The 20,297-nt window shown below is 40.3% G+C and overlaps 2 protein-coding genes across 4 annotated transcripts in view; one reads left to right on the forward strand and one right to left on the reverse strand.

Moving 5' to 3' along the window:
* Positions 1-17,832, forward strand: part of ttv (exostosin glycosyltransferase 1 ttv) — a 71,372-nt gene extending 53,540 nt beyond the window's left edge. The window contains exons 6-10 of one of the 2 annotated variants that reach the window (XM_002049670.4): positions 14,806-14,909; positions 15,036-15,186; positions 15,466-15,795; positions 15,867-16,183; positions 16,792-17,832. In XM_002049670.4, coding sequence (XP_002049706.1) covers positions 14,806-14,909; positions 15,036-15,186; positions 15,466-15,795; positions 15,867-16,183; positions 16,792-16,900 — 1,011 coding nt within the window. In that variant the 3' untranslated portion in view covers positions 16,901-17,832. Of the gene's footprint in view, positions 1-14,805; positions 14,910-15,035; positions 15,187-15,465; positions 15,796-15,866; positions 16,184-16,791 lie in introns of those variants that run through there. The other variant, XM_015173914.3, reaches the window with a different exon arrangement.
* LamC (Lamin C) lies at positions 1,568-6,555 on the reverse strand. 2 transcript variants are annotated; one of them, XM_015174337.3, is made up of 4 exons: positions 5,969-6,555; positions 3,055-3,649; positions 2,186-2,991; positions 1,568-2,116 (listed from the first exon to the last, which is right to left on the reverse strand). In XM_015174337.3, exons 1-4 carry the CDS (start codon positions 6,370-6,372, stop codon positions 1,996-1,998), a joined length of 1,926 nt encoding a protein of 641 aa, XP_015029823.1. In that variant the 5' UTR covers positions 6,373-6,555; the 3' UTR covers positions 1,568-1,995. The 2 variants fall into 2 exon arrangements, with proteins under 2 accessions (XP_015029823.1, XP_002049707.1); XM_002049671.4 differs by having other exon boundaries at positions 2,269-2,991; positions 5,969-6,553.
* Positions 17,833-20,297: the final 2,465 nt, after the last annotated feature.

Consider the following 20,297-nt stretch of genomic DNA (forward strand, 5'->3'; position numbering starts at 1 on the left):
ATTTGCGTTGTTGGTATTTTGTTTATGGCCAACGCCCAGTGCATGGTCCAGCTGCGGGTTCAGTTAGCTAGCACAAAAATATGTTGCATACTTGTAGGCAGCTGTCGAAAAAGTTCATGCACGGGGTGTTGTATATCGTCTCTGCCCAACACGCTCAACTTTTGTGTGTCACCGAGATTTGCATTTCAAAGCAACGTGGACGCTGTCACGCCCACCTGCAAGGGGATATAAATATATATATATATACGGCAGCACCTGCACAGTGGCAACAACTTATTAGTTTGACTAATCCTATTATGCGCATGCAAACGTGCGACAAGCTAGAACTTTTCCTGCAACTACTTTGAAGTTGAACGCCTCAGTGGCTGTCACTATCCACCTACTTTTATTCTAGCAGCCCCCCCCCCCCCTCTCCCTCCCCCTTCTTTCTCCGTTTGTTTGTCCACCTGTCTGTCCATAGATTCTATTGAATCGTGCGCTCACTCAAGCGCCACTAAGTTGTCTTAGTAGTTGCCGCTGCTGCTGCTACACTGCAAAAATAAAGGTGTGAGATGCATGTCGCGCTAGCCCCGAGTTCGGGCGGAAACTAATATAGTTAATGCGCTCAAATAATACAATTAAACTGCGTTAAAATATCTTTTGAATAATTACATTATATTAAATTCATGACCCATTTGATAAATAATTAAGAGAAATGATATTTATTTATTTTTTATTGCAAATATAATTTTATTTTTGTTTGTTTATTTGAATCAATTAAATTATTTTTAATTTGATTATGCAATGTATTTACAAAGCAATAATAAAATATAATTTTATTTTGGTTTGTTATAACTAACTAAATTAATTGAATTAACATTATAAGAAGGCAAACAGAAAATGTTAATAACGATTGCAACTAAGCAAAGGCATTTGGTACAGTTTTTTGTGAAATTTATTTGCTGAAAAAACAATATTAAACGAGAATATATTAGCAGACATCGCTAGTGTCAAAACACATATATTTATATATATTTAGACAGTCAAAAAAAAAAAAAAAAAAGGAAGGGAAAAACTGGCAAAATATCAAAATAAATTTGCTATTCCATATGAGAGTTGGGTAAATTTTAGGTTAATAAAATTGATCTGAAAACTAATTTGAAATAAAATTTTGAACCAATTTCGCTGAGCATATGTTCCATATAGATTTCGCTATTGGCCCTTTATATTAATAGCTTCACGTAGTATACAAGCAATAATATTTATTTTAAGCTTCTTGACCCAATTCCTTGAACGCATTTCGCACGGTGCAAGCCATCCTTCTATCGCCTTGGCCGGAAACTCTCCCTGCTGCTCCCCTTGCTGCTTGCTGTAGTTAATTTCACCTGCTTACTGTCCATTTTTTGCCTGCAACGGCTGGCGGAGTGGGATAAATGCCGCGACAGCAGCCGAGCTGAAGAAGTTTCTGAAAATCTTGGCAAGCGCGCGTTAAGCTGATTTTCTGGGGCGCTGGCTAAGTTTGCTGGCAAACTTGGCAATTCCTTTGGCCAAATGCAGGCTGAGCCATTAATTGAATTCTGGACATGTCCCGGCGTAAGGCGTATTTATTTTAAGTGAGTTTGGCTAACATATTTTTTTTTTTTCTTACACTTTTTAACGTGTGCGTTGTTTATTTTTACCAAATGCATGTTTGCCATTTATAAATTACAAAAAACGTTTTGAACATCTCTCTTAAGCATATTAAACATATATAGAGCCAGCCAATACAATATTGTGGTTGTTGTACATTAAATAACTTGCAGTTTTAAGTTTGATATGCATCAAAAATCAGTTTTGATGTGTGAATGTTGCACGTGTTCCAGTTCTCTCCAGATGCTGCTCCATCTTTTTATCCTCCATCCTTTTGTGAGTCTCTATGAGTGGGTGAATCATCTATGCTGTGTGTGTTTGTGTGTGTATTTGTGTGTTTGTTGAGTTGTGTGGGTTCTGTTTAGAAGAGCAGCGAGAAGAGGCTTCTTACGCCAGTGGAGCCAGCTCCGGAACCGAGGGTAAAGCCGGTGCTGGGCGTGCCGCTGCTGCGATGCCGCGAGACGTGGCTGGAAACGTTAGCACGGACACGGTCGTAGCTGGCAACATCCTATAAGGAAGGGGTAGAGACAATATAGATTAATCAGTTTGGCGGCATTATTTGGTTGTTATTGCGTACTGGTCAAGCACAAACTCGAGATGCTTGCAGTGGCGGCAGATGTCACAAGTGCCGCATGTGTTGTATATCGACAAGACTCTCACCTCTTTGTCGGCATTGGCCAGCACCGAGCGCATTGAATTGGCCACCGGCCACTTCTTCTTCATGACCAAATTGTTTGGTGGATCGTGGGCAGCGCCCGCATCCACCGACCAAATGGTCACACTTGCGCCACCCAACACCTTTGAGCCGCGCGAGAATTTAAAGGCGAGCTCCTCATCGCCCGCAATTCGCGTCAATTGCCAGCCGGTCAAGTTGATCTCCTCGGTGCCCTTGTTGTGCAGCTTGATGAAGCGACCCTCTGTGTCCGCCTCAATAATTTCCAGATCGCCCTTAGCGGCCGCATTCACCGAGTACTCGGACAGGGTGCGGTCCTCGCTCTCATCGATAACTGTGCGGCGGCGTTTCACTGCACTCGAGCCGGATATGCCCGGTGTAGCGGAACGACGTCCGCTTGGCGTAACACGACCTGAACGAGAGCCACCGCTGGCACTCAAATGGGTGCCATTGCTGGAGATGCCAGAATCGGTGCCGGGACGGCCGGGTGAGGTAATGTTCAGGCGACGCTCCTCGCCGCACAGCAACTTGTCGTAGGCTGCCAGCTCCAGATCCAGCGACACCTTGATGTCCATCAGATCCTGATACTCCTGCAGCTGTTGTGCCATCTCATCGCGCATACGCTGCAGATCTGCCTCCAGTGAGGCAATGTACTGATTATGACGTTGACGCTCCGTGTCCAAGAGATTTTCCAGCTCACGTATGCGTGCCTAATAATTGAATGAACGAAGAATGTATTACGAATCCTAGAGTACCGAGTGCATGGCACTTACATTTAATCCGGCATTGGTGTTCTCCAGCTCCTGCAGTTTGCTGTGGAGGCCATCGATCTTGGTACGCATGAGACGCACCTCCTCGGTGGCGTGCATCGAGCCTTGAGCGGCACGGGCGGCGGCTGCCTTCAGATTCTGTATCTCATTGTCGTAGAGCAGCTCGATCTCCTCACGATTGACGCGCATCTGTGCCTCATACTGATCGCGCAGCTCCTGTAGCGATTGCTGCAGCTTCGCCTCATATTGGCGCGCCAGGCGTCCATCGATTTCGCTGATCTCGATCTGGCGACGCGAACGCGTCTCGGTTAGCTCTTGTGAGTGCACCTGATCCTTGAAGGCCAGCTCCTCGCGCAGACTCTGGTTCTGGTTCTCCAGATCGACGCGTGCCAAAGTCTCGGCCTCCAGCTGCTTGCGCAGATCATCCAATTGCCGGCGCAGACGCTCATTCTCCGCCGCCAAATCCTTAGCCTGATCCTCGGCCTTCTTGCGATCGGCCAAGGCCTGATTGTACTTGCCATTCACTTCGGTGTAACGAGATTCATAGAGGCGTGCATTGTTCTCGGCCACGGTTGCCTCTTTAGTTTTCTTGTCGAGTCTGTGAATGAAATGTGGACGTGTGGGATGTTGTAAGGCGTTACTAATTTACCAAGTGCTTATCACTAGACATGTGCACACCAGCTGATGACGTCATAAACAGTCAACACGCGGCTGTACAACTGATTCACACTCGATCGCTCCCTCCCACTCTGCCTGTCTCTCTCTCGCTCTCTCTCTCTCTCTCTCTCTATTGGAATATCTCATGCATATCGAGCTTTGCTCTCCAGCTCTCTCTTTTCAGTCTAATTTATTATTCATCGCTTGGGTTTCTTTTGGTGGCTGCCTTGAAATCTTCAGATGCCATTAGCATAAAGTAGCCAAGCTATTTTCTACCCAGCATATCTACATGCTCTACCTCCCTCTCTCCCTCTTTCTCGCTCTCTCTCTCTTACGCACGCACCTAATTTATGTGCATAGCTACATCAAACGTTTTATTTTAAATGTGGCTAAAAACAAACTTGTTTATTTGCCTAACAAAAATTCCGCAATCTTTTCAAAAATGTCGTCAACGACTCTCGTGGCCTGCACGTTTTTTTGCCCTGCTAAATTTAGAAAAAATATTTAAATATAAAGAAGAAGAAAAACTGAACTCTTTTAATTAAGCATTTGCAATCAGAATTTCATTTAGATCAAAAAATAATTATTTGCATATAATTATCATGCTGGTTGACCATAAAAGTATCTACAATCAGGCGCCGGCAGCTGCTGAGGCAACTTTTTCTATAGTTTATATTCCCCTCCTCGTTTTCATAATGTTAATTACCTCAAGCCTATTGTAACTTTTATATATTTGGCACTATTTTATTGAGTTCCATTACAAAATAAACAAACAAACAAACAATTTTTGTAGCTAATCAAGACGGAATCCTCAAGGTTGTTTCAGTTCTAAGGCATGCGTGTCAGTCCGCAACTGCCCACACGCTATGCCCCTCGGGTATTTCGGGTATTTCTTGCGATCCCATGACAGGGAAACATAAATAAAAATTCTAACAAGCGACCTAATTTGTTATTGTGAATATTGTTTGTTATAATGTGAAGGCAAGTGTGCGTTAATTGTTGAAAGAAGTTTTTCTATTGGCCTAGTTAAAAAAAAAACCTAATAAAATTGCGCCCAAAAGAAACTTAACATTATCAGTGCATTTCCATAATTAGTGGAAAGGTTGCTGGCCTTTAATGAGCCAAAATATTCTATGAAACTCAGTTATGGAACATATGCGTATTCATACATAATAAATAATATGCTTTGAAGTGACTTTCACAAAGGCAACTCGAATCTGAGAACCCATTGTTTGACATTCACCCCGATCACATTATCAAACATCATCAAACACCAAATAATAATAATATAAAATAGTAAATAAATATATAAAATTATATCAACTTGTGGTCATTTTGACTAAAAAGTAATTGAGCCCGGGCTTGCCCAAGGCACGACTGTACAAACAAATACACCCTCCCATACTTTAGTTAATACCCCAAACACAATGCCGCAAAATAAATATTGCCTTTGATGATAACGGGAACGCAATATTCGAATACGCAATATTCCGAATTTGTTGACATCATAGGGAAGTGGGAGGGTGGGCAGCCAGAGCGACAGCTCCTAACTCCAAAACTGGTATTACATGTTGATCTACTCGCTGCCTATTGGCGGCATTACAAGTAAATACAAAAAAAACAAAAAAGCAAAAACAAAACGTTGTGCGTTATTTTTGGCTTGGAATGACATCATATACATATATGTACATTCGTATGTATACAAAAAATGTACCCGAATATACATATGTATATTCGCTTTTGTTCGCAACCTTGGAAGGGTTTAGGCATTACGTATACGAACTTCGCATGGCGCTCAGCTCTAAGAGTTAAGTGACATTTGCTTTGGCTATTAGCGTAAAGCGCGTATGCGAGAATTGTATTAGATATGAAAAATGTGCTTCCAAGTTTTATTTTTTGTATTTTTGGTGTCTTTGTTGTTGCTTTTGATGTTTTTTTTCGGTTTCGCTTTGGAGATTTCTCGAAACGCAAATGCAAAAAATAAACAAAAACACGCCAAGCAGCCGCATGAGAGAGACTGAGAAAACTGAGCGCGTGTGAGTGTGTGTGTGCGTTCGCGAGAGAGCGACCCTGCCATGTGCGCTGCCAACTGCGGCATGACATCAGCAAACTAATACAAGCAAACTTGCAGGCCTCTCTCACTCTCGCACATACACATGACATCACTGCGAGAGCTGATTAGTGAGCTTTGAGTTTGTTTTTCTGTTTCTAATTCTGTTGTTGTTTTTGTTGTTGTTGTTGTCGTTGTTGTCGATTTTACCTTTGCTTCAAATCATCATTTTCCTCCCACAAACGCTTAATATCGATCTCGAGCTTGGCCTTCTCCTTGGCCGTCTCATCGAGCAGCTTGCGTGCTGCGGCCAACTCCTTCTCGTAGACAGCTTTCAGGTTGGAGGTCTCGCGATTGACGGTATCCTGTGCCAAGTGCAACTCCTGTGTGAGGCGCCCGTTCTCGTTTTCCAAATGGCGCATGCGATCGATGTAGCAGGCGAGACGGTCATTCAGATGCTGCAACTCCTCCTTCTCCTGCAGACGTGTGGTGCGCGTGGGGCTGGTGGGGCTTGTGGCGCCACCCAAGCGCCCCGAGGTCGAGGCTCCGCCAACTGGCGTCGACGTGGAGGCGCGTGAGACGCGTGTGTTAACTGTAACGCGGCGTGCGGACATTTTGGCTTATTTAATTAGCTTTCTTTGTCGAAATATTTTCTAAAAAAATGAATTGAGGAACGCTTTAAGTACGCAACTATTTTTGCTTATTCTTTAAATTCGGTTATGTCTAGTTGTTGTATTTTATATTTTCTAGTTTGCTGCCTAGGCACGTCCGACTGCTTTGACTGTTGAAAAATTACTGTAAGTTGCGGCGTGTTTAGCGCTCGCACGAAAGCGCTACACGTCATCATCATCGACGAAATTAGTAGTCGCCGTCGGCGTCTCTGTCGGCGTCCATAAAATAACAAAAACAACATCATGCAAGTTTGAGAACCAGCGCTTGGCTCTCTCACGCTCACACTTGCATCGAGTGGTTATTCCGCTCACATGTCCAAATGGCGGCCAGCGCTCACTGCCTCAGTGCTTGCCTGCTGCCTGGTTAGCGATTGTTGTTGCTGCTTTCTTTTTCGTTGTTTGTTTGAATTGCTCAGAACGGCGTTGTATTTGTTGTGCAGCTGATTGTTGTTGTTATACGAGAGCGAGAGCCCCAAATAGAAAACACAAAGCAAATCCAACGCAATCAATGCCAAAGCGTACAACTCGTTCAACAAACATTCATATACATACATATATACAAACATTCTATTTAAAAGCTTTCGCCTTGGAGTTTGGGTGAATGTACGCACCCGAAAGGTGTGCTGCTAGGAAGAAAATGCAAATTACATCAAGTGGGACAAACAGATAATCGATACGATTACAATGCATTGGACTGTTGCTGCTCTGTTTACACCCATTAAAATTAACCATTACCCATCCCTGTCATTACGCTCGATTATTGACCAGAGCGGAAGCTGCTCAATTAGTTGTCGAAGTTATGATATAGACAACCGCATGGCAAACTCTGTCAATTGATCAACCACCCACTGGGAGAGCACGTTTGACCGAAACTGCTTAGTGCAATGTCAACTTGTCATAAATGAAATATTTATTGACATGCTTAGCTGGCATTGTTTTTGGTTAGGGCTTGCCCATCCATTGGCTTTCCTAGGGAATGCTAGAGCAATAACAATAAATAACAGCAAGAACAACAATAACAGTTATAGCATGCTTTGAAGGAGAACTTTCCATCTCTCTGTTTCCACCTCTTTTTCTCTCTCGCTCTCCCTCTCTCTTTCTGAGTCGTATCTCTTGTTTTTAGCGGCCGCAAATATTTTTATAGCCGGCAAACTTTTTTGCACACAATCTACATGCACACAAGCACACCTGCCATATATGTACATATACAAATACCGACATACATATGTATGTATGTGGACATGTAGAATAGAGCATGCCGCCTCTCTCACGCTCTTGGCATTCACAATTTGGCATTGCCATTGTGATGCTTGTTCTCTCTCTATTGTTGTTCTTTTGTGTTGCAAACAGTTAAAGCCAGCTGTTAGTTTGAGTGCAACAGAAGGGCTTATCAGTTCTGTGCAGGCCTGTGACGTCATCAGCTTAAAGCCAAAGCAAAAGTAGCAGCAGCAGCAGCAGCAGCAGCAGCAACAGCAACTGACCTCCAATTTAAATATGACGCGAACGTCGGTACTGTGGGACGCTTTGCCGCTTGTCTCGCTCGCACGTATGGATGTTCGATGTGACGTCATCAAATTATTTTTAATTATGGCGTCGACGTTGTCTCGGCTCTGAGCACTTCGGGAATTTTAACATATTTTATGTTTCGTCTTGCCAAATTATAATTCTGTTCAAGTGTGCTTAATGCGGGTACAGTTCAGCTAATTAGGTTTAATTAACGTTAAGCAAAACCGGTGTTAAATTGTTGTTGGAATATAATTTTTACTTGTTTTGCTGCTTTACTTAATGTGCTCTTGTTTATTTTGCTTTCTGCTTATCATTTGTTTGCAGCTTTTGCTTTGTTGTCTCGTCCAAGCTTTTTTTCGAAGTGTGACCAGTGCGACGTCAATTTGTCGCTTTGCTTGATTAATTGTAACCATTAGGGCCATAAATTGATAAGAATTTTGTTTGTTATATTAACAAGTTGTTAGCTTTGGCATTGCAAATGTGTTCATTTACCGCAAGTATGGCCTGGAAGCCACAGGTCTTTCAATCTCATCAATACTGAATCGAATATCGAATTTTTATCAATTCAATTAAATAGGGTAAAAGTTATACTTGCATTACATATTACATTACTCATTGAAATTGGCAATAACAGTAATGAAAATGTAAAAATTGTTAACATTTCTGGGTCATCAGTTATTAAAATCCAAAGCAAAGTTGGAGACATTTTAGACCATTGTTGCAAACCAATAAAGATAAGAAATTGAAACATATTTAATAAATATAGGTTTGATACTTACATTAGATAGTTTAGATATAGGGTATTTTCCAGTCTACAGTCTACATTTCTAAAAATCAACAAATATATTTTTCCAAATTAAATTTAACATTTTCCTCAAATGCTGTCCCTTGACTTATGTAATTGAGTCTGTTATACGAAATCCATTCAGTACAGTTTTCGAAAATTGTATGCATAAATTTGCATAAATTTTCCTCTTGTCATGCTAATGATTTATGCATATTGACATTTGTATCAACAGCTAATATTAAATTTCGTGTCCAACTTCAAAAATGCGTATTTAAATAAATTTCCGGCGCTCGTTTTGATTCCCATTCTCTCAATCTGGCAGTTTGTCCGTTTGTTAGTTTGTCAGTTTTGTATCTGAAAACTTGTTTGTCGTCTTTAAACGAATTTGTCGAAGCAGCTTCCATAACTTCAGTTGTTATTGTTGAAGCCAACAGCAGCGAAGTTTGCCGGGCGCGACTTTCGGCCAACAATAATGACATCATCGCAAGCTCAAACTTTTGAAGTCATGGCAAATGACGTTTACTTTATAAGCCAGAACGAAGTGAATGGCAGTAGAAAAACGGTGGAAAACAATACGTTTAAAGCTCAACTACAAGCTCAACTGCAAATTGCCAACTATCGATTGAATTTCCCAATGAAAAGCCATTTACACGTCGTTATGCAGATAAAGTTGGGACAAACATTCTGCGAGTCTCACTTAATTAACGTTGCATCCAAATCGATAAATATTTATATAAAACTTCTAAACTAAAAATAAAGCAAATATGAAATAAAAGCTCTACCGAACCGTTGTCTTAATACCCTAACCTTGCTTCATGTCGTTTAGCAACATTTTACAATTTACATTAGGTTTGTTTAATACTTAATTTATTTTTGGTTTCTTTCTTAGTCAATTTGTTTGGCCAATGCATATTTATACTTCATCAGTATTTCATCAATACCTTACATCATGAATGATATATTTGATGACCCGCAGCAAGGGTATAAAATGCAAAGCAATAAACAATATAAAAGCAATTGTGCTCGAATTGCGTTTGACATTTTGGTTTGTAATATTTTTTCCTTTTAGTTTTTATTTTTGTATTTTATTTTTATGTATAAATGTTTCTGTCACATACCGAAAACCGCGATGCAAATAAATAATCAAAAAGCAAGCGTGCTGAGACACAAAATGTTAGACTATCTGATACTGTGTATTCAGAAATTCATACAAAATATATAATATATATTATTTTACAAAACGTAGATAATAATGAAAATAAAAATTTGTAAAAACGTTTAAAAATTAGCTAAAATTTTGTCATTGCATGACTTACAAATTGATAGAGTAAGGCACGAATCAAATATGTCTGTCATATAAACAAATAACTAATCTTAAATCTCTGTACTTTTTCACTTTAATTGTAACTCGCATAACTTCTGTTCAACCCTATGTACATTTATTTGGCACAGGGTATAAATGCGCTATTGAAAATCACTTGGAACGTGTTAATATTGCTCGTAGAATATTTGTTATGCAGTCAGCACACACACACACGCACAACACACACACGCACGTGTATTTGAAATATTTACTATTCGTATTTATTCAGTTGGTTATTTATTTAATAATTAAAATTATTTACTGGGCGCATTTTTGCCTGCCTTCGTCCTGTTTGGATTGTGTATGCAAATTGCCTAAAGGGCAGCTTATTACGCATACGCCATGTTGTCAGCATTAACTTTTGTTAATTTTACAGCAAAGCAACTGCAGCTGCTGCTGCAGCTGCAAGTTTTATACAGTTTTGCTCTACTTTGTGCCACGGCAACTGCATCGGCAGCTGGCAAAAGTTGACAGCATTTACATTTTTTCTACGTTCTTCAAGCTACTCAGCATAAGTTAATTTAGTGTTTGTCTTCTGCTGAGATCTTGTTGTGTGTGTGTGTGTGTGTGTGTGTGTGTGTGTGTGTGTGTGTGTGTGTGGGAGACAACTGAAAAGACAGCAGCAAACGGGGCAACATCAGCGAGTTGTGCAACTTCAGCATTTGGCTGGTTGTTTGGTGTCGTTGACTGCAACTTTTGCCACTGCAACTGCGAATTTTATGTATGCTGCATGCACATTTTACATTTTATATATGCAGCTGACGACGCTTTGAACTTTGCGCCCCAGAAACTATGCTGCAAAACATCAGTAAATACGCTTTTTGTGCTTGTTTATGTGAATTGAAATGCGAACGCGAGCGCGAATGTGAATGCGATTTGCGTTTATGCGTGCCACTTAAAGCACGATGACAGCACGAGATGCAAAATGATGTTCCACAAATAAGGAATTAAACAGAAAAGAACTTCTTACAAAGGAAATCAGGTTGTCCTTGCCGAAAATCGAAATACAAGATTGTTTTAGTAGCTGTGAGATATTATATTACCTCTCGCTTTTAAATCTACTCATTCTTGCACATCAGATATTAGTTTACATAGATATTTGAAAATAAGTTGGAAGTTCGAAGGATACAAAACAAAAAGTTGCATATAAAGTTTTCCATACAATCCGTAGGGTGGATAGTTGAAACAAAAACTCTTTCTTTTATGATACACAGCTTTGAAAGTGAGTCGAAATGAAACTTTCAGTCATACAAGCCTTCATTCACATTCTCCTGCCAGGACGGGTGCATTTCCGTAACAAGTCTCATTTTAATTTTCACATCGATTTTTGAAATTGATTTAGAAGCCAATCGGATGGCGCACAACAAGTTTAACGCAGCCGTTTTCCCCCATTATTCACAGTTGCGGGTGGAAACGCCAAAACCTCTTCATGTTATATAACAGAAAGGGAAAGAATTAAAATGTATAGACAGGTAAATACGAGGGAATGTTGGATTCCTTTATAAACTATTTTATATAGAGTATTCAAGGGTTCTTCTTTCTGTTATAGGTTTTCGCACAAGTCTAGTAAACCCGGTCGACACATTCACATTGTTACAGGGTATCCACTCTGCAAGCTGCTTAAATAATTGCAATTAAAATGTTATTTGCTCGACTTAAATCAGCGCATAAACGACCAAAATGTAAAATGTGAAATCGCAAAGAACTTGTTGGCCAAAAAGCTTCAGCTATGAATGCAATTAATTTGAGTAAGTTCGCGCTTAGCACTGCGTGCAGGCAGTGCAATTTGTATAGCCTGGCTCTGGGGCGGGCCCAAATGAAATTTAGCCGTCTAAAAGGTTGGGAGCCAGTTGTGGCAACTGCTGCTTAAAGCCAGCCTAATATGAGTGCGGATGTTGTGCATGTGTATTCGTATTCGTATTCGCATGCGAGTGTGCATTTGCATAAGCAGCTGCCACGCCCACACAGAGACGCCCACGCCCATCGTCGCGCCCATGCCAAAAATGCACTCACCTGTTTTATTTGCACACATCATGCGCTCTATTGAGTTTTTGCGCCCAGGCTACAGCTGCAACTCCTGCCCAATTCCCGCAGCCACTCTCCAATTTCCACCTGCGCCAGCTTAATCAGTCCGACTACGGGGTGGGGGTGGGGTGGCACAGTCTGTTGGCCAAACTGTCGCTCAGTAGCTTAAGTAGTTTCAGAGAAAAACTCCTGAAAAATTGAATCCAACTGGCTGCCACTTGAGCAAACGTTGCCAACTTGTAAAGCGGCAGGCGGGGGCAGCTCGGCTGACAGATCGGATAAGAAGCGAACTCTGATATGGTGTGCGGGAGGATTGTTGTTGGAAAAAATTGGTTGAGCCATCCAAAAGTCGGCGAACTTAAAGCCAATTAAAGCACTTTGTTAGCCAATTAAAATGGCATGCCAACATTTGCTAGGCCCTCCGACCCGGCCCTAAACCAGCGCATATTTGCACGTTGCATAATTGAATCATAGACAAAACGAGTCGAGTCGAGTCGAGTTGAGTCGAGTCGAGTCAAGCACTCGCTGGCAGGCTTCCTCGCTCTTTGTTACCTGTTTGCTCTCAATTATGCTGAAACGTCAACAGCGGCTAGATTGACTTAATTATGTCAGCCGTATACACACACACACACACACACACACACACACTCGACTTGAAAAGGTAAACAAACACGCGTCTGGCAGACTTTTAGGCGACCTGCTCGCGCTGCGCCTTGATTATGCCAAGCAACGAGACAAAACTTTAACAAAACAAACAGAAAATGTGGGTGATGAAAAAAAATGCAAGAATAGTGCAGAAATTATAATTACTAAATAAGGCGGGCACTTGAGACGCGTGTAGACGAGTCGCAGGAGCAGGCGCAGGAGCAGGAGCGGGAGCAGGGGCGGGAGCAGGAGCGGGAGCAGGAGCTGTTCAGACAGGACCAACGACAGTCGCCGGCTGGCAACTTCAATGAACAGTTGGCACATGAGAGAAGTCAGCTGGAAACTCGGCCTAATGAGCAGACTAAGCTACAACGACAAGCAAAAAGTTCACAAAACTGAAGTTGAAGTCCTTTGGCGAGGCGAAGAATCTATGTGGCACATGAAGTGGAAATTTATAATTACAATAACAGCTAATTGGTACTGAAAATCGAATCGACAAAACTGCCATAGAGCAAAGAGTTCAATTTTTTTCATTTACATTTTTTCATACAAATATCTTCTCGAATTGAATATTCACTTCGAATGGCAAAGCAGAGCCTAGTTTCCTCGTCAACCGTACTCTTCATTTCGACACTTGCTTTTCATTCATTCACAGTCAGCCCAGTTTGCAAGAACAATTTGAAAACAAACAACTAAAATCGTTGCACTCGATCCCTCAAACTATGACTTGGAAGAGGAGGCGGCGAAGGTTTAGATCTTTGTAATTTGCTGTGACAGCTGCGGGCGTGGCTGGCTTGATTTTTAAACAAGATCAAGAAGAGTTAGATAAACCAAATGTGATAATATATAACCTATATATACGCTTGGCAAGGGGTATTTAAAATGATGGGATATTTATAATTAAGGGGATTGAGGTAGGTCGCAAGGGAATAACCCTTGGAGATGCACTCAGAACCCTGGCTAAGACCTAGGCTCACAGCTGCGGAATAGATTGTCATGAGCCGAACCTTCGGGCAAGGATCTGGTCTAAGTTTTACTTAGATCTTTACGTTAACTTAACCAAACTCAGCATTATATTACCTTAGCTCCATAAAACGCGTGTACTCATATTTTATTTATTAAATTTTTTTTTGAATGTACACGTTTAATCTATGCCAGTGCTGGCTAAATTTCTATTGCATCACAGATGCCCAACATTTAAGTGCAGCATTTCTTACGTTAAACTGTTTAATCCGCGTTTTCCCGGAGCGCACACAAAAGCGCGTGCCAGAAAAACGCGATTTTCCAACTGCATTTCCTGTTGCCTTCTGCGGCAACTCGTCATGGAGGGCACGTCGCACTCGTAACTCGATGTTAGTCCAAGTCAGGACCAGCAATTATAATGGCGTGTGCCCAACCTGACTAAACATAGAGTTTGGGTAGGATTTCGCAACTTTAACTCATTCTCCCTCTCCCGCTCTCTCTCTCTCTCTTCTGATGCGTATGACTAATTTTGTATGGCATACTTTTAGGCGTTATATACATAATTTTCACTTTGAGCGACAAATTAATGGGCGTTAATGCTGCCAGGTTTCACACACACACACACACAGCCGATACCTAGCTGCTTTGTCTAGCACTTGTGTGTTGACGAGAAAGGGTTGAGGGTGGGGGGCAGCAACTTCCTGTGCTGCTTTCGCTGCGCAGCGGAAGCTGCGGCCAGCGGTTCCACTGGGAGGTGCTTGCCTCGCAGCTGCCAGCTGCGTCAAGCGGAAAATTAGGCAACAGCTTGGCGGCCTTTGAATTAATGCACACAAAATCCCACTGAAGGACTTTCTGACATTGCGACTGACACGCCGGACAGACTGACAGACTGACTGACAGACTGACAGCTTAAGCGGCTGGCGTCGAGTGCCATTGAAAACGCAATTTGGCGGCCAATTGATGCGCAGAGCCGTTCATTAAGCAATCAATTGGCAATCGGCAATCGGCAATCGGCTTGCCACTTGAGTTCTTTTGGCCATTAAACAGCCGTTTGATTTTCTCGCTTTATTTTCCGTGTTCTTTGCAGATCATTCGCGAACGACTTCCCGATTATCCGGTGCGCAGCAGCCTCGTCTGGAACTCAGCGCCGGGCGCCCTTCTCACACTTCCCACATTTGCCGATAGTTCTAGGTAAGATTCCATTTCGGTAGACAGGCAGGCAGGCAGCAAGCGCGCCTAATTAAATTTACATTCCACAGCCATTTTGGGGAGCATTGAAGTGTTTTGCCATTAACCTAATTGCCTTGCCCATTTCAGATTTATGCCCTTCCTGCTCAATGCGATGGGTGTGGAGCCGCGTCACAACTACACGGCCGTTATCTATGTCCAAATTGGCGCCGCCCTCGGCCCCAATGCGGCGCTCTACAAACTAGTCAGGACCATTACGAAGAGCCAATTTGTGGATAGAGTAAGTATCGAAATTGGACTTGTCCAACTAGCACGCAATATGATAGATAACTTTAAGGGAAATCTATAGAGATGGTTGAACTGCAAAAGTTAACATTTGGATACGATCTCTCATATCTATTGAAAGGGATATGAATGCCTAGAGCAAGTATTAAAGAGCTGTTGCATACATAAGCTTAAAGCGATAGAAAACGGAATCCGTTTATAACGTTTACTTCGGTAGATTGAATTTATATATTTACCTTTTTCTTAATTTGCCTTTCCTTATTTTCTCATGCAGATACTTGTCCTGTGGGCCGCCGATCGACCGCTGCCACTTAAAAAACGCTGGCCGCCCACCTACCACATACCCCTGCATGTTATTGCCCTGGGGGGCAGCAGTCGTGGGGCGGCAGCGTCGCCCACTGCGCAAACAGGCCAGGAGGGAAGACCCAGCATATCACAGCGATTCCTGCCCTACGAGGAGATACAGACAGACGCTGTGCTCTCGCTTGACGAGGATGCCATACTCAATACGGATGAGCTAGACTTTGCCTACACGGTCTGGCGAGACTTTCCGGAACGCATTGTGGGCTATCCGGCGCGAGCGCATTTCTGGGATGACTCCAAGGTGAGCGAGGGACAAGAAGGGGCTCACAATATACGAACTGCGGCTGATGAAGTTGTTCTTATTTTTTTTAGAATGCCTGGGGCTATACGTCCAAGTGGACGAACTACTACTCGATCGTACTGACAGGGGCGGCGTTTTATCATCGCTACTACAACTACTTGTACACCAATTGGCTGTCGTTGCTGTTATTAAAGACTGTACAGCAGTCCTCCAACTGCGAGGATATCCTAATGAACCTGCTGGTCTCGCACGTGACCAGAAAACCGCCGATCAAGGTGACGCAGCGCAAGGGTTACAAGGATCGGGAGACGGGTCGCTCCCCATGGAATGATCCCGATCATTTCATACAGCGACAGAGTTGTCTCAACACATTCGCGGCGGTATTTGGGTAAGTACATTAGCTTCTTATACTCATCCAGTTGATTGTTTATATTTATTGCCTGTACCTGAGCGAAATGTGTACTGCCTCTGTGGAAATGCAGATGATAGACAGAAAGAGGCTTTTCCGATCTCAGTATATAATTTGGGTTAGCATCAGATCGATTTGTCAACTCGTCGAAACAGAGACTTTAAATTTGATACTTATGTTCTCTTCTAACAGTTTGTTTCAAATTATCGATATCTCGCACCGTGTTCACAAAATCGACATATATCGATTTTGTAAGAATATACCGTAAAAAAAACTCTCTTCTACAGAGTGAAACTAGCTAAAATGTTACATATGGGTTTTTGATATGGGGTTCCATTGATCAGAAAGATTTAAATTTTTGTACACTATATTTTAATAACTAATTTAGAGTCAGCAAAAGACGACGTCATCTCGTTAGGGTTTTTGTTATAGTTCTTCGAGTAGTGAAGCTCGTGATTGTTGAGATTGCTTAAGATATCTTTTAAAAAACGAGCATGACTATATTAAGAAAATCTTTCATTCTGTTTATCTTTGTCCAATGCTCATAAATTTAAAAACTTCCAATTGATTTGTTTCTATATTAACAGCTACATGCCGCTCATACGTTCCAACTTGCGCATGGATCCCATGTTGTATCGCGATCCGGTCTCCAATTTGCGCAAAAAGTATCGCCAGATCGAGTTGGTTGGCAGCTAGCGATATGTGCAAATTGGCAATAGCTACAAGCGTTAAGAGTACTGAGATTCCCTACCCGCACACACACACACACACACATACGCACACAGACATCCACACACATCTATGCCACGCGCAGACAGCAGTCCATACACTCACACACACAGACACAGACACACACACATACGACGGACTTTATAAACTGCTGTTCATTGACGCTGCGAAGCGCCGCAAACTATGTTAATTATTATTAGTAGCAAAAATTAGTTAGGATTTATGAAGCGTATATATGTATGTATATGTATGTAACTAAATAGCATTCAGCGTTGCAATTATATATAAATTTAGTTATATATTTACAATGCATATTGTACACACACACACACACACCGACACACACGCAGACGCACGGACACACATCGGATTTGTGTATGTATATAGATGAACTCTGATTAGGCCTAGTTAAGTTAAACTCCCTCACGTGGGAGAACTGAGCAAGCGGAATGCCATTTTTTGCTAATTTCAAATTAGCACTGCAAGTTTTTTATATATATACGATAAATATATGTATATATATATATAAATATACATATTTGCATATACATACCATATAACATATATATATATATATATGTGTGTGTGTGTGTGTGTGCATAAGTAGCCGATTTTGTACTGTGTAAAAGCGACGCGTTTGATTTTTGTATGTGTAAATGTTTTGTATGTATGTCTGCCGTATTGTAACTGTAATTGTTGTAACTCAATGATATGATATTGAATCGATATGATATATAAGCGTATATGTATATGTATATGTATTTGTATAGTTAGTTAGTGTTATTATCGATGTGTGTCTGTAGCCATACTTACGTTGATATAAATAATGGCAGATGTTTAGGCTTAAGCTTGCAAAGATATTCCTTAACGATAATTATAAAAAAAAAAAAAAACAAAAACTGTGGCCATTATATCGCAATAACAATAATAATCAAAGAACAAGATGAAAAAGGTGAAGAAGCTACAAATGAACGAACTCAACAGCCATGGTACAATGTGCACAAACAAACCAGAGAGAACATTCATGTATTTTCGGTATACCGAATATTTAATACCCTTGCAGATATATCAGCTCAATTCGGACTGCGTCATAGATATTTATATATCAGTCTGTTAAAGCCCAATTAAACCCACAATAATAAAACTTCCAACCAAATAAATGATTTAGTGAGCCAAGTCAAGGCCTGATCGAAGACTCTGCAAGGCTATCAAAGTAATTTAATTATATAATAAATGTCTTCGTTTCATTCGTATTTTGTGTATTCCTAATTATTTCTTAGCTAAACTATTTCTAGACTATTATATTGAATGTGCAATTTCCATTTTACAGTTCAAGAAGAATGTGTTTCATGAATATTTTTAAAAGTCTCACTCGGCTATAGCTTTAGCTTATTGCGGCCATTTAATATACGTATGTATATTGTAGCAATCGATTATCAATTATATAAATAATATGAATACGCAAATCCTTAAGCTATACGCTCGCATATCAAGTGCATACATATGACAGTTTTCTTACTTTTTTACATTTAATATAATTTACAATAGATGTGTACAAAAGAAAAAAGAAGTTGAAAAGAAAAAAAAAACAAAAACAAAATTTAACACATACATAAATAAAAATATTTTTACAAAAATATACACGAAGCATAACAAATATTTTGTTATATTTTCTAAGAAATTCGTTTAGTTTTTCATTTAGTTTTGTTTTATATTTTCGAATACTTTCGTTTTTGGTACAAACCAAGTGCATTGGGCAATAAGAGTAGAAGAAACACGAAACTACATAGAATGTAAAATGTAGCAAAATGCAATAATGTTTAGCCGGAACATATCATAAGGGTTTGCTGGCAACGTTGCTGCCTTGGAAGTCAAGAAAGTCGAGGAAGACTTGGAGCACTTGGTAGCTGTGCATCTGCATGGAACGTTGCCTCAACTGTGGACTGCCGCCAAGCAAATTGTTTAGCATTTATCATTGGAAATGCTTATCTGCAATACATATACAAATAGAAATACAAACTCGAATGCAATATGCTAAATTTGTATGTAGATTGCAAATGTCTGACAGGGGCACAGGAAGACAGACAGGCACGAATGCAATGAATGCGCCCTATCAGGCATCAGCATGCACATAAATCAAATATTTGAAATATTTTCTGCGTTTACGACTAAATAATAATCAAAAATTCCAGGCTGAGGACATGCATACACAGACACACACACACACACACATACACGCACACTCACTGAATTCATAGGAATAGAAGTAAAACTGGAACAAGAATACATAGAAAATAACATAGCTCTATTCGAAAATGAAACAAGAACATTTTTGTACAGTGCGTTTACTTTTTGTATCTGTGTGTAAACTATTTGTATTATACTCGTATTTTGTGCATTTGTATTTGACACAAACCAGAAACAGACTATGTCACTTTTTATACATATTTAACTAACAAAATATAATGTTTAAAAACAAAACAAAAACAAAAGACAAACAATTGACCAACAAAAAACCAAATCTACAATCCTACAACATATACACAACACCCGAAAATACAACACACAAAATTATTAAATTCATATGGAGAAACCAAAAATATGAAAGCTAAACTATGAGCAAAACACATTTGTGTCCCTCAACAAATAATTAATAATAATGAAAGAATATTACATACGCAGCTAAAAAAACAGCTAAAAACGTTAATCAACAATATTGCATACCATTACCAAAAAAAAAAAAAAAAAAAAACTAAACTAAATGCAAAAATTTAAATGTTGTGATACGATTGACATAGTAAAAACTTATTACCAGCAACAAAAAATACCATATAGCATACTCGTCGTGGAGTGTACGTGCTTTCAGTTTTTATCCAGTTTGAGCTTTTTCAATTTATTGCATTTGCATTTTAAAGATAATTGAGCATAATCAATTATTTTGCCACATTTAACAGATGAGGGAAACGCGACGGCAAAAAGCATTTCAATTTTTTTATTACTTTCCTTGTTTTTTTTTCTTTCGCTTCTTTGCATATGCAGATTTAAATTGAATCAGCGCCTGCGTTTAAAGAAATCTGTGAATAAAATACATTTTTTTTTCAATAAATGTTTATACGTTTATATACATGCGAATAGGTTCACTCGAGGTGTGATTTTTCAACAAGTATATGAAAGCTTTTGAAGATAAAAGAATTCAGTTCTGAATCTCTACTCTGTTTATTTAAGATCTGTACTGAAGATAATTTAACTTCTATCTTTAGTTTATAAATGCAGAGAGAGAAAGAGTGAGGGAGAGGGAGACAGAGAGAGAGAGGGAGATAGAGAGAGAGTCTTAATAGCAGACAATAAACTTGGAATTCTAAAG

The sequence above is a fragment of the Drosophila virilis genome, chromosome 5 (assembly GCF_030788295.1).
Source record: "Drosophila virilis strain 15010-1051.87 chromosome 5, Dvir_AGI_RSII-ME, whole genome shotgun sequence".
In the NCBI taxonomy this organism is placed as follows: Eukaryota; Metazoa; Arthropoda; class Insecta; order Diptera; family Drosophilidae; genus Drosophila; species Drosophila virilis.

Coding starts and splice junctions, on each gene's coding strand:
- LamC (XM_015174337.3), bottom strand. CDS start 6,372: ATGTCCGCACGCCGCGTTACAGTTAACACACGCGTCTCACGCGCCTCC. Junction 3,650..5,968: donor AATGATGATTTGAAGCAAAG/GTAAAATCGACA, acceptor TTTCATTCACAG/ACTCGACAAGAAAACTAAAG. Junction 2,117..2,185: donor CTCGAGTTTGTGCTTGACCA/GTACGCAATAAC, acceptor CCTTCCTTATAG/GATGTTGCCAGCTACGACCG.